The sequence below is a fragment of the Taeniopygia guttata genome, chromosome 1, assembly GCF_048771995.1.
Source record: "Taeniopygia guttata chromosome 1, bTaeGut7.mat, whole genome shotgun sequence".
Classification (NCBI taxonomy): Eukaryota; Metazoa; Chordata; class Aves; order Passeriformes; family Estrildidae; genus Taeniopygia; species Taeniopygia guttata.
This window is the reverse complement of record NC_133024.1, coordinates 14055025-14072264: the sequence shown is the minus strand read 5'-3', so window position 1 is coordinate 14072264 and position 17240 is coordinate 14055025. Positions and strand designations below refer to the sequence as shown.

Sequence of the window (17240 nt, the reverse complement as noted above, 5' to 3'; positions counted from 1 at the left end):
GTTGTACTTCTGAAATATAAAGCAAGCTGAACATTTTATCCCTGTCTAAAGCAAGGGACAAGGTCCCAGTTCAGCTCTCCAGGTACTTGAGGTGGTTTTTGAGAAGGTGGGAGGGCGTTGGAATGTAGATAAGATTTGAAGATATCCTTTCTTACTATTAATGTCGTTTTTTTTTTTTTTTCCCTCTGATGTTTGTACCTGTCAAGATCTCAGTACTTGCAGTTCCCCAGCCTCACTGGCTGAGCACGGCTGGTGCTGACCAGCGTTGTCACAGCAGTTTTGGAGAAGGACCACGTGTGCTGAGCTGTGCAGTGCTGCACTGACCCTGCGTGGGATGGAGGTGGCAAAACCACCTCCTCTCCCTCTCTCAGCTCCAGGAGGTGCCAGGCAGCTCCGAAGTGAACTGGCACTTCTGTTAGCTGGATCTGAGCTGTGATGAGTTCAAGTGAGTTTATTTCAAGGCTGCCAGGCCCTATAAGGAGAAAGCTGTTTAGTCTTTCTCCTTGTTCTCTTCCTCCTTCCCCTTTCCTGATTTGCTTTGCTCCACAGCTCTCATTTTCATCCCTCAGACAGTAGCATGTGATTCCTTGTGCAGTTAAAAATGGATTCCTGTTCTCCCTTCCCTTCCTTTCCCCTCCACTCCAGGACCTCAGGATGAGGTGCTGGCTGCCTTCTTCCCTTAGCTTTTGGTTTTCTGACTATAAAAACGAGATAAGACCTACCTGAGATAACTAATTAATTAATTTGTGTTTCTTCCACACTTCGAAAACCAGATGAAAGAGATAGTTGTCAAAATGGAGGAGAGCATCAATGAAAGAGGTTTGAAACAGTCCAATAGTAACATATATTTATGTGTGTGAAAAATAAAGTCCTGCTTAGCTGTTGTGGATATATCTTGCTTGGAAAAGTGTTTTGGGTTCAAAATGACTGTATTTAATAGCTGTTAAAGTAGATTTGGAAGACAAATCCCCAACATGAAAACATGTAGCTTGAATTTCTCTTACCTTAAATTTCAGCATTTTTGCATACATCTAAGCTGATGGATCACCTCAAGCTTCAGAGGTGAACTTTTTGATGACAGAGAATGCAAGCCCTGTATTGACCAGAGCTGTTGAGATAATTCAACACTGTTTTGCTAATCACTGGCATTCTCCTTGAAGGGATCTCTTTTTGTGTCTGGCTGGGGAGCAGTGCTGCTCTGTGTTGAGCCCACCTGGCCATGAGTCAGTTCAGCCTGCCTCCAAAGTAGTAGATGAATGTAAAAGATTTTTTGTTTTTGCTGTGGATGCAGGCACAGCTTTGCTGCTATTGGTTAGTGGCGTGTGTTTGTGGGGCAGCTGTCTTCCAGTTACTGCCAGACTAGAAACATCTGGGGTGTAAACCGGCTGATTCCTTATTTTGTGGCTGTGGACTGTTTCATGCAGCTTTGTACTGTGAAAGATAGGAAACCAGGCTTAGCCAAGAGCAAGTTGCTTAGCAGACGCTTGCTGTCATACAAATTAACCACAGCTTTTGCATCTTGGAGTGCTGCCAGAGCACAGAACCAGCTATTGCATTAAATGTCTACCACCAGTCATGATCTAAACCGAAAGTGAGAAGATTAATCCCTCCTCTAGCATTACCTTAGCAGTTAGTGCTTTTTGTGGTGTTAAACATGTTTTTCATCTTTAAACCCAAACCATGAAATACAGCTCTGTGTTTCAGAAAAAATAAGTTTACAGGAAGAAAGGAAAAGTCTTAATTTACTGAGGGGAAAATATCATCCATGTATAGGAGGTATCTTGCTTTAAAGTAAAAAGAGAGGCTAATTTTTGTTAGTGCTGCTCATCTGGTGCATAGCAATGAATACCTTCAAAACTATATTTTAAATAATTTTAGGCCTATATTATATATATAATATAGTATTATATTATAAATAAGAGTAGATACAATTGGTTTGAGCTATTAGTGGATTAAAAGCAGTAGTATTTGATAAGCAGCATCTCTGACTGTACACAGGCCCAACTAAGATTTTAAATTCATAATTATACTAATGTACTTTGACTAATGAAAGACAGTACTTTTTTTCCTTGCCTGAAAATATTCCCTTCTGAAATTTTCCCGAGTTGCAGAGTTCTTACTTAAGAAGTAACTCACTTGACTGTGAAGTAAACAACTGAAATTTATGAAACTCATACTTTGGTAAGTTAGGATAGAAAGTGAGGATATAAAGTTGCTTTCAGTCACTGGTGTTCATTACGTGTGGGGGATTTGCACCAGAAGGTCTGTTTTGAATTTGGCTGGTAACCTTGGCAGTTCATAGCCCTTGCTGCTGACTTCTGTTTGTTCTGTTCTCTGTAATCTGTCCTCTTAGCCAAGATAAGTATCATCAAAGATTTTATTTTTTGGATTTACTTTATGATGGCTAGAAACACTAAATCACAAAACCATTTATGATTTTTTTAGAGGTATAGCTTTCCTGGTTGAGAAGTAAAGTAAGAAATTTGATCCTGGTTCTCCAGAAGACAATGAAAGATCTGGAAAAAAAATGTATTTAATTAATTTCAGGATTTCACAGGGGAGGAGATATCGGTATCTTGCTAGTAATTTTTAGCAGTTCTGCTATTGGTAGTACTGTCCGTGTAGTAGGACTGACATAAGTGTTAAGATTCTTCTTAATCTTTACAGGGCTGCTACAAGGGTTTCCTCTCACTTTCTTGCAGGATTTAGTCTTTGGTGTGCAGAGTTATAAAGAACCCTTTTTGGGTTTTTTTTTGTTTTGTTTTGTTTGCAGCAGCAGCTACAGCAGTGATTTTCTGTTTCTCTTCTGCGAGGGGAATCTGACATGCAAAGGTTGAGTAGTAATGTGTACTTGCATAGAAATAATGTGCTGAGTTTGTAGCTACTGGAGAAAATAATTTGGCGCGGAGCTATTTCTGTGCACCTCCCCAGCACGGAGAACAATCAGGCTCCAGCTGAATACAGCGACTGCCAAAAGCACATTTGGATGAGGTGGGTGTTTCTGGGTGGTACAGTCATGTGTTAACAAGTGTGACTACATCACTAAAACAAATGTGATTTTGAGTCCCCAAGCTCTTTGTAGGGGTATGCGATCCTCAGGAGAAAAGGACACCAATAAAGCATCTGGCAGGGAGGAAAGGCAAAGAAATGAGTACAGCACAATGAGGTGTATCTAACTGTTTGTTGCTTGTAAAAACCATCCACCTGAGCTGCATATCGTGTTCATGGCTACTTCAGGAACAATTCTCTGTGAAAGAAGTGGGACTGGGTCAGCTGTTCCAAATCCAGTCCTCTGGGTGTTGGAAGAAATCTAAACTGATGGGTGGGCAGCAAACAGCAATGGGGAGGGTAGTCGCAGCAGGGATAGGAACCCAGGAAGCTTTGTGCAAACTCTGGAGGACACGTAAACCCTTTCCCTGAAATATACACACAGACTCTTCTGACGGAGGTGGGAAACCAGACACTTGTTTTTTCTCTTTGCTGAGACTGAACTCTCTCAGGGCATAGAGCTACTTGCAAAAAATTGTAGCTTCAGTGTGTAAAATAGTACTCCTTGAACCTGGTGCTAAGGTCCAGTGTACTTCATGGGGAGGGAAAGCAGAATCATGCAGACATCTTAATATCTATCAATTTTGAAAGGGGAATTCTTGTTTTTTTTTCTGGATGCATCACATGCATGGGTAAATGCTAGAGATGAAATGAAACTGTGTGGTGCTGTGTGGGGAAGTGTTTGGCACAGTGGGTTCTGTAAGGGAACGAGTGATGAGTCGCAGTCAGACACCAAGAAATGATGGTCCACAAGCCGCAAGTGCTTTTAATGGAATAACTTCCCACTTGTTTGATCAGATTTCTTGTTGTTGCCTCTCCCACCTCTGTGTTGAAGGGTGAGCAGATACAGCTCGGTGAAAACGATACAAAAGAAACCACCCTGCATCTTGAGAAATGTTTAGCAGCTTAATTAGTTTCAGAGTATAATACTGTTAACAGTGCATAAATGACAGCTATTTTCTGTTTATCTACATATGGTTCCTTCTTTGATCTTCACTCATTATTATTTAAATGAGTATTTTAAGTATCTTTTCTCCTGAAAAGCAGCCCCTATTTTTCCTTCCAATTTGATTTTACAAGGTATTGTCAAACATCTTACAAGTAAGAGGATAAACAATATAGTCTGTACTCCAGCAGCCATAAAGGGAGAGGTGGGGGGAGAGGAATGGATGCCACCAAGACACCCAGGTTTATGACTCAGGAAATGTGGGAAACAGAGGTCTTCAAGAGTGAATGATTTTGTGGGGTTTTCTGTGCTGCCTCCTGCTAATCTGCTAATCCTTTTGGAAAGCTAAAATTCATGGCTCTTTCTGGAGACAGCAGAGCACAGCTGATGCTGAGAGCAATTTTTTCTCTCTGCATAATGCAGGCAGTGCTGAGGTCACGGGGGCTGCAGAGGCTGTGCTCTGACTGCAATGGTAATAAAGTATGCTGGCTTGCACTGAGCATGAGCCAATTCCGCTCTGTCGCATCCCAGTATCTTCAAAATTTAGCTGTGCCACTGCTGTGCTGAACTCTATGGTATGACAAGTGAGCTTTCCATTAGATTCCTGGCTGTGTTAAAATCAACAACCAAGCAAATGCGCTGTTTCTGCTAATTCTGAATAGCATTTCATTTGGACCTTGATGTAAAAGCAGAATACAGTAAGTTGCAAGTAACAGAAACAAATTAGTCCAGTATCTCAAGTTTCAAACCTCGTCATCTTGTGGGAAACCCTTTTGACAGCTGTTGTGTTAGCTGGTAGCCAGTGGGGAAAATACAAAAATTATTACAAACTCCAGAGTCTGTAATACAGAGGAGGGAGAGGGGGAGAGACAAATGACAGTGTTGACTTTTTTCCTGTGTTTTTCTTTTTTTGTCTAATACAAACCACTGAAAGTCTCTTGGAAGAACAATTGCAAGGGCCAGTGACACCTTTCCCCAGCTAAAGGTGACCATGGTGCTGTCATTTCTCAGTTCCTTTGTGATGTCCCTAGGCTGGTGGCCCAGGTGCCAAACTGGAGAACCTTTGCAGGAGGTTGCTGCTGTGGGGTTTGTAATCCCTGTAAGGAGCCTCAAGTACCTGTTCCTGTGAAGCAGCACTGAATGTCTCACAAAGAATTTGAATCTGGGCTCTTAGTGACACAGCCTGAATCTGTTCGTCCTGAAAAGTGCAAAACCTGGGCTTTGGTGTGGCTCTTAACAACTTAATGGCTCGGCATCTAGAATGTGTCAGGCAGGATTGGCCAAGCTGCCATCTTTCAGGCCTTGGGAGGGATTTGTTCATAGAGGTCATCTTTGACTAAATAAGTTAGGGTGGGCTGGAGTTCCTTTTTAACTCTTCTGGGAATGGGGATATGGATGGGTGCTCTGGGGACAGGAGGGGTTTAGAGGTGAGCTTCTCAGTGAGTGCTCCACAGGATCCCCTGTCCAGGTGTGCAGGGCATACTGAGGTCACTCCCTCTTCTGCTGCAGAAGGTGCTGCACAGCCTTTTACAGAGACCCACGCTGCCAGCACTGTTGTGCTTTCTCACTTGCTTGGAAAGGGAGCACAGCCCTAGTGCATGGGGCAGTTGAGAAGAGGCTCAGGGCCATCAGGCTTCTGAGGATGGAGGGCTGAACTTGCTGAGCTGGGGCTGTAAGGTCTAGTTCTTCAAACCTCACTAAGCTACCCTCTGTCAGAAGTGCTCAGCCCTGGCATGAGCTGTGGCTCGTTTGGTGCTGCAGATCACAGACTCTGTGCCTGGCCACGTGTGAGGACATGGAGAAAGGAGTGCCTCCTTGTTTCCTGCTTCTCTCCCTTCTAATATCTCCACAAGGAGAACCAGGTGCTCTTTAAAAGCCTTCCCTTTCCCATGGAAGTGGTGTCTCTGAGCACCAGGCACTCCGTGTACCCAGCTCACTGGAGGTGCCCCAGATTGTTGGCTGTTTCCCTTGGGCTTATGCTCACATCTGCTGTGGGTGTGCCATGGCAGAGGGCTCCCAACACTGGCTTGCTATAACTGGTTACCCATGAGAGCCCTGTGCCTGCTGCTGGAGTGCTGTGTAACACAGGGAAGTCCACCTATGGGACAAGGCAGGGCTGCAGCTCACTGGCTTAGGATGATTGTAGATATATTTAAAGCTACTACCCTTGACTGAATGGCTTGGCTCTATGCTGTGCCCGATTGTTAAAATCATGTTGTCATTCTATGATGTATTTTCTATCTTATATCAGTAGGGTTTAAAATGTGTGTGTTGTTTTACTTAACATTTCATTGATGACGGAGGGTTACTTTTAAAAAAGTTTTGTTTCCTCCTCTATTTCAAGTGCATATTTCCTTCATTTTTAAGGTAATACCTTATGCTTCAAGCTAAGCAGCTGTGGAAATCCTAGCTGGATCACAGCTACCCCTTTTTCTAGAGCAAAACCAATCCCAGATGATCCATCTCTTTAAAACTTGGGCATAATGCTCCCAATATTACCTATACAAAAGAAGTCATTATAATGTAAATGCAGAGTCCTGGTGCTTTGCCTCAAATACAACAAATGCCATCTCAGTTATACAAATTTATACAGGTTAAAAAATAATGACTGTGTTCTCCTCATATGAACAAAAGCTCTTAAAGGTATTGCCCACACCGTACAAGCTTCTGGAAGGCTTTCTTGAAATCTTCATTAAAGATTGTGTAGATTAAAGGGTTAATAAGGGAGTTTATATATCCCAGCCATGCTAGGAAATTAGACATGTCTTCTGAGATGTGACATGTTTCACAGGTGTTAACAACTACTTCTTTTACAAAAAACGGGAGCCAGCAGATCACAAATGCCCCCAAGATCAAACCCAGCGTTGTTGCTGCCTTTCGCTCTCTCGTGCTGGAGATTCTCTGTTTTTTCCAGGACTTCTCATGCTTGGATTCAGACCTGGGACTTCGTAGGGTGATGTTGATTTTATCAGAGCTCACCAGGGGATCTGAGGTTTTCTCTGTTGTGCTGGGCATTGAAGCTGATTTGGTGCTTCTTTCACCCGCGTCCAAAAGGACTTGTCCATTCACCCCCTCCTCCCTCACGATCCGGCTGACGCTTCTCCTGTGAAATGTCTTTGCTGCTTTGTAGATCTTGTAGTAAAGGATCAGGATCAAGGCCAGTGGGATGTAGAAGGCGCCAAATGTGGAGTAAATGGTGAAAACTATGTGGTCATGTTTGATGATGCATTCATCCTCCCTGCTAGTTGTCTGGTGCCTCCAAAACAAAGGTGGCATGGAGATAAAAATGGATATGATCCATACAACTGCTATCATGATGCCAGCGTGCTTTGGTGTCCTTTTCCGGGCATATTCCACAGCATCCGTGATCGCTCTGTACCGGTCCAAAGCAATGGCGGAGAGGTGCAAGATGGAACAAGTGCAGCATGTGATGTCCACGCTCAGCCAAATGTCACACACCACCTGCCCCATGATCCAGGTCTCCTTTACGATGTAGACAATGCTGAAGGGCATCACCAGGACTGCCACAAGGAAGTCAGTCACTGCAAGAGAGCAGATTAGATAGTTGGCGGGGTGGTGGAGCTTTCTTGTCACAATTATTGCAGTCATCACGAGAGAATTGATGGCCGTTGTCATTAGAGCAAGCACAGACAGGGTAATGGAAATGAGAATCTTGGATGTTGCCCATTTGAAAGGTTCTTCTGATGTACTGTTTTGTTCAGTTGAGTTTATTAAATCCATGTTCCCTTTTAAAGATGATCTTTACCCGTAGCAGTTACCTGTTGGAAAAGTAAAAACATTCAGATGTTGCACCCTTGATTTTTGTCATGTTAAAAGGCTGTGGTCCCTAAGCTTACAAGAAGTTCAGACTTATAATTAGAAATTATGCTGGCTCCAAATTCTAGCCTTGTTCCTTGAGTGGCTAAAAATACTTATTTCCCCTCCAGCTAGAAGCACTTTATTATGAATGCTTTTTAGAGGAGTCCTGAGACTGGTTTAATGCAAACAACCTCATCCTAAAGTAAGCCCTATTACTACTTTTAGGCTTGTGCTGTCTGCTCCACTAAGCAATGTAATGACTGTTGAAAACATTAATCCAGCAGGCATAATGCTTATTTTCCCTATGTAAACTCATTTTCCCCATCAATAAGTGACTCATTCCTCGTGTATCAGCTAAACATGGGATTTTGTAACAGGGACATAGTTTTGAAGAGAAAATAGAAATGTGAAACATTGCCATATGCCCTAGAATGACACCATACAAACAGAAGAAAAAAATTGCGTGGTGTGTCATTTTACGTCTTCCTCTTACACATCTCTAAAATGAAACAGCTTAATATGTTTTAAAGCTTCAAATGGTTCACTTATTGTCTAATTGAAGTATTATACGTACATTAGAGTCCTGAGAACATCTTTAATTTTCCTCAAGTTTTACTGTTCTGTGGTTTCTGCCAAAGAAAACTGCAGAAAACTTGGATGCTACTTGACTCTCTGCTAATGACTCTCTCTATGGAAATAGCCTAACTTCTTGCAGGAAGGAAAATGCAGAGAAATACTGATGAAACAAGTTCTTGGTTGTGTTCTGGGGATACATTCTTACCAAGAAGAGTTTCTGAGTACTCTGCAGAGTGCAGCTGAATTGGAGTTTCCAGCTTTTAGTGTGAATGACAAGCTCTGCTCTAAAGAGGATCAGGTTTCATCCTCTAGTGAGTGTTGACCTGTAATTTCTTATGTAAGATCTACTTGATGAACACCTAAGTGGGGTTATCTCTCTCAGATTTTTGAGTGTAGTGAGTGAGTTGCACTTGTGTTACATTGGATGCCACATGTAGGGAAATACGTGAAATTGGTGAATAATTTTTCTTTCAGAAATTTGGTTTCATTAACATAACTAAAGCTTTTTGATATTATGCTGGAGTGGCTGAAAAATAATCTCGTTTACAGTTTATAACCTTGGACCCATCTCACTCACTTGGTTTGATATTTTAATGCAGACAGTGCTTAATATGCTACTGACTGCTCAGAAATGTTTTTAGCACTGGTTGACCAACATTTAATTGAACAGAAACATAAGGAAAGTAAATATATTTTATATGGTGATATGCTGAGCAGATACTTGTTCTGTACATGAGCTGATTGCAACATGTGTGTGCTTTCTCTGTTCCTGTCTCTGAACTTGAAATATACATCACACATGTAAAAATAGATCTTTCATCTTGTCAGGATCACCTTAAAACCTTCTGAATCCACACTAATTTCTGTTTTGCAGATTTTTGTCTATACCTACTTGCCTTCTAGGGAAAGAACAGACACATGTGCTACTATTTGGTGAGTGTTCAACCTCTGCTAAATAAATCTTCCTTTTCAAGCTTGTGCATATGCATAGGGGAAAAAGTTTATTGGGAAAAAATGAAGATATCTGTTGATATTTAGCAGTTGATCATACTTTAAAACAGTTGCTCATTATGGTTAATCACCTTATAAATGTCTAACTCTTTGGATATTAGTCCTTAATTGCAAGCAAGGAAAAAGCAATTTAGAACTAATGAAAGCTGATTAATCATTTTTGAAAGATTCTTCGGTTTGAAACTGTGGAGTAGGGAAGATAGTATAGGTAGATTTGTAAAAGTGGCATGTAGGAATAAGTAGTTCCCTTAGTGCTGCTGTGATTTGGAGGCTCTTTATGAGAAGCACAGTGGCAGAAAAGTGCACATTTCTGTGCAGTGATTACGACTCTCTGTGTGGAGGCAGAGCCATGCAGAGGGCTGTGCTGCTTAGGACTGCCAGTCACAAAATTTGGTGGCTTTCCTGGCTGAGTGAGGTGGGGATCCTTTTCTAACTGGTGCAGCTTTACTGGGTGCTCATTAACTAAAAAGATTGTTTTATAAATATGTGGAATTGAAGCATTGGCAGTATTTAAGGACTGCTGCTTCTTTCTCTTTTGATAATGGCCAGAGTGACCTAATTCTGGGTTTTTTCTTAAGTGGAACTCAGTTCAGTCAGTTGCTATGGCTGGCTTCTGTCCTCAGCAAGCAACCAACCCACTTTTAGGAGTATAAGTATGATCCTGTAGATAGTGCACTGGATTAGAATGTAGGAGAGCTGGCCTCTGCCCCTCTGCTTTAGCCTTTCCTTGTCAATTTTTGATCAAATTCATTATAGTGCTTCCACTAATTCACTGTAAAACAAGAGGAATTCCCTGGAACATTAGTTTGTTTATTTTTATTGTTTTCTCTTAGTAGCATGATTTATCTCTTGTGGAATGGGTTTAGCAGTGACTATTTTAAGCATGCAGCTGTTTTCAGAATTACTACAGTCCAGATGTTTGTAAGGCTACTTTTGTGAAGTTGGCAGCTCAGGGCCCGTCTTGTAGAATCTTTCAGCTTATCATTTATCAGTGAGAAGCTCAAATTCCATGGTACCTGCTCTTGCTGCAGATGGAAGTGTTGTTTTTTATTATTATTATTTTTTCAATACTCAGCTGTTGTTGGGAAACTCTGAAAACACTTGAAATTTTGATTGCATTACATTGTCCTGAATTCAAGACTGGTGAAAATGATGTCTTGTACTTTATTAATTATTTATTATTATTATTTATGATTGTTGAACAAGAGCTCTGTAAACAAAGGAAGCTGCTGTTCACCTAAGATAGCATGCCTCTTACCTTGGACACAAGAATATTATTATTATGGAGGAATTAGCCACTTCTACATATATTTTTTCCTTCCCTTCCAGATCTGGCATATTAAGGCCACCTGAATGTAAATACTTTCTTGCCTGTAAACACGCACATATATCATCTTACTGATCATGTCTAGAAGGCAGGGGTGAAAATGTTTGTGCAGCTTTATCACAAAGTAAAGATTGAGTTTGTCTAGTGGCCACAAGAACTATGGATGTTGCTGGTGTTTCAGCTTTTCCTGAGCATGTGTGTGTGTTATTAACCCCATAACCCACCATTTGTGACTAAGATTTACAAAATAACAATGTAATTGCTCTTGTTCAATAGCCTTAGTGTGCCCTTCCAGGTTTGGAAAACAGTACTACTCTGCCCTTGAAAAGATAAAAAATAATTAAAAATCCCTAATGCTGGAGAAACATGACTGGGAATACCTTTGGGAAAGGCATCAACAGTCTGCTGTTTGGGGTTCTGAATGCAGATTGAACTGCTAGAAATGTACAGCTCTTGATTTCTGGGCCTGTTTTTTTCTTTTTTTTTTTTTTTTTTTTAATATTGCGTTAAGCATTGGTGGGGAGAGCACTTGCTGATTAGGGTTTTAGTACTGCTTTTGAATACAGGTTTTCTGAGAGTACTGGGAGGGGTGGGAGAAGGTGTTTGCTTTTTTCCCATGTAGGTTCATTAGCAAAATGTATCTTAATTAAAAAACAGTTACAGTAATTAGACAGTAAAATAAGCCAGGGATTGAATTGAGGGCATTTAAACTGCTACAGGCAGCAATAGCAACCTTTGTGCTTTAAGTAAACACAAAGTTGTGCCAGGGTAGAGAAAGCTCCTACTTTTTTCCCATCCACCAGACTTCAGCTGTCTCTGAAATGAAACACTTCACTTGCCGTCAGGTGTCCCTTGCTCTGTTGGCCACTCTGCCCTGCAAGCCAATTGGATCTAAATTTTTTAATGAGGCTTTAAAAAATTGTACAAATACCTCCTAATGTGACTTCCTAATGTGTGTCTTTAGATATTGCCCAGGTGATGTTATTAAGTGTGAGTAGAGGGAAATATTGTTGCTTTGAATTAAAAAAATCCATTTAAGAAAGATGAGCTTGTACTTGGATCTGATAGGGGATGTGTACTTTGAGCTTGATCTCCCATGTCCCAACAGAGGAGGAAGGGTAGAGGGACACTTTCACCTGATTCTTGGTGTCCTTAAATTCTTTCTTGCCAATAACTCTTCCTAAGGCTCCTAAAGTCGCAGTGCCCTGGGAGAAGGCAAGGAAGGTTTGTAAGGGAAGTCCCTTGCCAGCTGAAGGCTTCTGCAGCAAGCCTGCCTCTCCTGAAATGCAAAGTAGATGTCTGTCAGAAGATTGAAGTGCGAAGCAGAAATTACAAGGTTGCCAACTCTCCTTACCCAGTCGGCATTTCTTCATGCTTAAAACCTTGTTTGTTCTTTTTTTCCCCCGTATCTGCAATTTAACTCAGAGGTAGAGTTATTTCCAGTTCTTAATCTGTCAGCAAATATTTGTATATGCATGCTAAATTAATGCTTAAGATTCCCTGTCTGGGTGGTGTTATCCAGTCCATGGGACTGAGCACAGCTTTGACCTGAAATGTATCAGCAACTGGAGGAATATCTTAAAAAGCTGTTCAGGTTTTGCTGTATGACTCTCCACAAACTGGAGTTATTTATAATTTCCACTTGTAAAAGGTCACAACAGACCTAGAAACACAGACAACAAATAACTGCAAAATTACAGGCAAATCAATTGAACTAATATCAACTAAAGATAATGTAGAATTCTGTCTCCCAAGCACGCCTTAGCAGGAAGACGGGCATGCTCTGAATGCCAATATAACACAGGAAGGAAACATCTGAGTCCTGGAGAATAGGTATCTCCATGTCTGAGCACAGGCGCTCTGATTTCTTACAGAATGGCAAAAGAAAGTCCCTTTCTCAGCCTTGAACCTGGATTTGGTGCTTTTTTCAGCTGTGTAACAGTCTTAAAAGTCCTTCTGTTGGCAAAATGATGTGGTGCAGTATGCTTTGTGCCAGGCACAACAAGGATTATGGTGGATTTAAATTTTCTGGATGTCTCTTTAAATTCGTTCAGCCAGCAGAAATAATCCCAAATGGCTAAAATGACAAAGTCTGATAGACTTAGCCCTGAAAATTACCACCCCAAATGTCTGCTCTGTCATGTTTTTGCTCCTGGAGCAAAACCAACAGAGGTAGGTTTGCCCTCTGCCACTGGGTGCTGACAGGAGAGATGCAAACACCAACTCCAGCAGGACAGGATTGAAGACAGTGCTCTCTGGTAAAAGGGAAACACTGGAATAGCTCTGTCCTCATCTCCTTCATGTTTCCTACTGTGATTCCTCTGCAAGGTTCTCTGCTTGTGTGTCTGGGATTGCAGTGTAGTCCCAGACTGCCTGTCAAGCCTGCCTGGAGGATCCCTCCTCTGCTTGTTGTCATCTTATCTGTAGCAACCACTGCATCTGCTTATGTGGAGGAATGTGATGTTCAGAGGGTAATTATGCATTCCTTGCTGCTTCTAATGTTGAAGTTAAGGGTTTGGCTTTCTGTCTCCTTTTGGAAAATTAGTCACTTGCCTGTGTTTGCTCTTTATTTCATGTCCTTCTGCCATCTGTTTTAATCTAGCTGAGGGGTGTGGGGGGGAGGGAAGGAGGAGCAGCAAGAACACAGGATGATGGACTTGCTTATATAACACATGACTCCCCAATCCAGCTTCAGTTACTTGGGTGGTCACAGAGTGAACCTGTTATGATTTGATAATTTTTGGCTGGAGAAAGGGAAAATTTCATTCCCCTATTCATATCTCTCCAGAAGAGATGACAGTGTTTTTTTTTCTTCTTTAGATGAAGGAATTTGGTTTCCTCTCTTATTTGAGGCTAGTCTGAGCCTCTAGTCCAGATCTCTCAGGATAATGGCCTGGCTAGTTGCCTGTTGTGTTGTATATGTTGTGGAAGAGTCCCAGAGGATCAGGTCCTGGACCATAGTGCCCATATGAGCTGCTTCCTGCCATCTTTTCTGCTGCTGATGTTCATAATTTTTTAAATTAACAAACATATGTGAGAAACAGTGTTTGAGCACCCCATCCCCCAATGTGAGCTCCACACTGTGCAGAATGGCACATTCATGATGGCAAGTGTTCTGTAAAGACAAAATCCCATGTAACCCTGTGGCAACCACCCTGTCATTACAGATGCATATCCCCTTGGACTTGGGGATGGGATCTGAACTTGAACCCTCCATAGCATAAGTGGGCCACTCACTTCCCATCCCTACTCTTTGGCATTCATCCTTCATTTAGTTTGGATCTAACATGCCTGAAATGTTCCATTCAACCAAAAACTTTCTGTATTAAGAAAAAGTTAACAGTTTTTACTTTAGTCCTGTTGAAGAAAAAGCAAGGTTCCTGTCTGTTTTTAATTGAAGTTTTTTTTCCCTTTATTTTTGTGATTGCTAGTGAATCAAAGAAGTGACTAATCACCTATTTTTTATCTGATTTGTACGACTAGTTTCTTACTAGGCAGGAGTGGCTTGTTTTCATTGCTATCAAGTAAATTGGAACAGGGAGCTAAAAATGCAGAATGGCTTTGCTCGTGTTCTAAAAAAACTGCCTTTTCAGGTAAGGGCTTTGAAACCTGTCAGAATCACAAGGCAGTGCTGGAGCAAGGAGGTTAAGAGGCAGTTTTAGTTTGCTTGAACAGTCATAAAATGCAGCCTTGTTTCTCCCACTTCCCACTCATCCTTATGCTTTGAGGCCATGTGTTCTTTGACAGCCCTCTGAAAACACTTGTGTGTGCAGCTGCAAGTCCCAAACCTCTTTCACTGACAGACCTCACTCTGAAACTCTTTTGCAAGAAGGAAGTTCAGTAGCAAAACAATATTTTCAAATGTGTGCCTGGAAAAGATCTCTATTTCAATCTATAAGGTAAGAAAACATAATTTTCAGACTATACCCTGGTCCAACAGTTGGGGAATTATTTTTCTGCTGTGTCATCACCAGAACAACTTTGAGGGAGATTTGGTCTCAGAAGAGTTTGCTGGAAGAGGAGTGAAGGCAACATGTCCCTGTGCTCCTCATCTGCAGCAGGATTCTGTGTGACACAAGAACAGCACAAGTCAGTGGCTGATCACTTATGGTTAGGAGAGATGGCAAAATTCACTTAATCTTTAATCTCATCTCTGACTAGTTTTTGGAGACTGATGCTATTTTATATAATGTTTGTCTTACTGCATATTTCCCAGTGTCTTTCTCTGTACTCCTCGCTGTGTCATTTGTCTTTGTTCTAGTCCTCATCTGATCATCTTGGAGACTGAAGGTCGTTTCCCCTTGATCTTATTATCCAGATGGCATAGGATAATCCTATCAGATGCAAACTCTGCATTGAGTTTGCCCTGAACAGCACTTCTCTAACATTTCCTTTATTGGGACTAACTGAGACAATTCAGGCTATTTCTCCTGAATGATGTGGATGTAGCCCTGGCCAAGAAGTACTTCAAGCAAAACAAACAGAACAGTCCTTAAAGCTGATGATTTTGGAATAGGGAGGGATATTAAGAGCATCAACCTTTTATAGGAAGCAGAACTAGAGATGCTTGGTTTTTTTTTTTTTTTCCCAGTCTACATGGGAAAGAGGAAGAGAAAAACTGCCAGAAAAGCAGGAAGAATTTGTGGAAAGCTTTCTCAGAATGATGCATCCAAGGCACAGGATTTTGTTGTGGAGGAATGTTTGGTTTTTTTCTTTCAGACAATGCTTTTCTGCCAGAGGATGCCAGGCTGCCTTGCCTTGATGACTTTGTACTCTTAGGTTGGGGGCTGTCTTTCTAAAATTCAGCTTCTGTGCCTTCAAACTTAGATCTGTACTAACCAGGGTGTGATTTTTGCTATACTCTGCACTCTGGGGTACCAAAGTGCTGGTGATAAAATACAGAGAACTGTTCTTGTACCTGCTTTCTCCTGCATGGAGGCAGAGCATTAATGTGAGCAGGTCTGATCAGACTTTCCATGAGCTCCACAGGATAACCAGGAAGTCCTAATTTGCTACTTTCATGTGCTTTTCCTGTTGTGTGGAGTTTTTTGTTGATGTTTTTTTTTTTTTTCTGTTTGTTTGTTTGGTTCTAATTGTATTTTTTTAGGGATTTAAATCCTAGCATTGACACAACTGGATATTTTAGCCAGAAGAATTATGTTCACACAGTGAATTGGCATAAGTGCTAATGGCAGAAATCCCATTAGTTACAGGGCTGTTTAAACCATCTGTGTCTTGAGATCTGGGATGCAGCTATGCTGGCAAAATTTTCTAGTGTAGATTGGGCTTTAGCTTTCATCCTTTTCACATTTCCAATTACTCTGCAGCTCTTGAGCATGTTTTTCTCTTTACTTCAGTTTCTTATTGCACTGCAATGTGACTCTCTTTAAAAGCAGCAGCATTTAGGCAGGGTAAGTCCCAGCCTGTATGATATCGAGTGTGTGATGAGGGGCATTGTAGAGATAGGGGAGAGTACATCACGTGCAAGACTTGTGAGGAGCGCTTGAGGAAGTGGAATGGCTTGGAAGGAGGGCTGCTGGAGTGTTTAATGTTAGCATGTGTCTGTATCCCACACTGGTGCTGAATTGCATTGAAATGATACAAATACAGCAGCTTCCTTGAAGACCTAAGATGCATCAAGCAGCACTTCCATGCAGTGCAGTGGAGGGCAGGGTGTGGGATTTCTGAGATTTCTGGCAGGTTCTCCTGGCTCAGTCTGTGTCTGCAGCAGGGAGGATGAGAGGAAGGCAAACTGGAGCAGCTGCCACCAGCCCAGACTGGCAGCTGGTCTGGAAATGACTCGTGCATGGTCAGGACTGGGAGCCCAGCAAAATCTCCCAAGATCCTATTTTGGCAGAAAATGATTGTCTCTGTGGTCAGCTGCTATCAAAGCTTGCTGAAGAATTCCTGGAAACATTCAGCCTTGGGTGTATTTTTAGGGGTACAACACTTTCCAGAAAGCTTATAGCAGCAGGACAGTGTCAAAAATGTCCAAACACAGAAACAAGGATTTATCTATCTTAGGAAGTTTCCTGGATGTGCCTGGTCCCTTGTTGTAGATGCTGTGATTACTAAATCAGCTCTTAAGCTCTGTGATGCTTTGTGAACTCATTTTCATTTCTGATAGGAAAATAATAGACTGTCACACACAACTTTTTTCCTCTGCATAATTCAGATGTAGTTGTGACACTTGACACACAGCACAGATGACTGTGAATGGCTCCTTAAAATTTAAACAGATGATTCAGAATTAATTATGAAAAATAATCTTATAGTTGTCCCAGGAATTCAGTACAGATGATCATTGTCTGAGAAGATCACCCAGCTCCAGCTGACCCCCCAAAATTTCTCATTGATAAAGCAACTAAAGAATCTTGAATGACAGACTAAGGAAATATTTTAAAGTTTTTGGTTTTCTTGTTGTTGATATTTTTTTCCTTTGAGATTCTATCGATGTTGGCTTTCTAAGATCTTTTAAAACATAACTTTGTGACTATGAAAACTTTCAGCACT

General features: G+C 41.5%; 1 protein-coding gene across 3 annotated transcripts in view; it reads right to left on the bottom strand.

Moving 5' to 3' along the window:
• Positions 1-3788: 3788 nt before the first annotated feature.
• Positions 3789-17240, bottom strand: part of HTR1F (5-hydroxytryptamine receptor 1F) — a 104575-nt gene continuing 91123 nt past the window's right edge. For 2 of the 3 annotated variants that reach the window (XM_030263244.4, XM_002191572.7), the window contains one exon: positions 3789-7773. In XM_030263244.4, coding sequence (XP_030119104.1) covers positions 6632-7735 — 1104 coding nt within the window. In that variant the 5' untranslated portion in view covers positions 7736-7773 and the 3' untranslated portion in view covers positions 3789-6631. Of the gene's footprint in view, positions 7774-11863; positions 12007-17240 lie in introns of all 3 variants that reach the window. The other variant, XM_041713515.2, reaches the window with a different exon arrangement.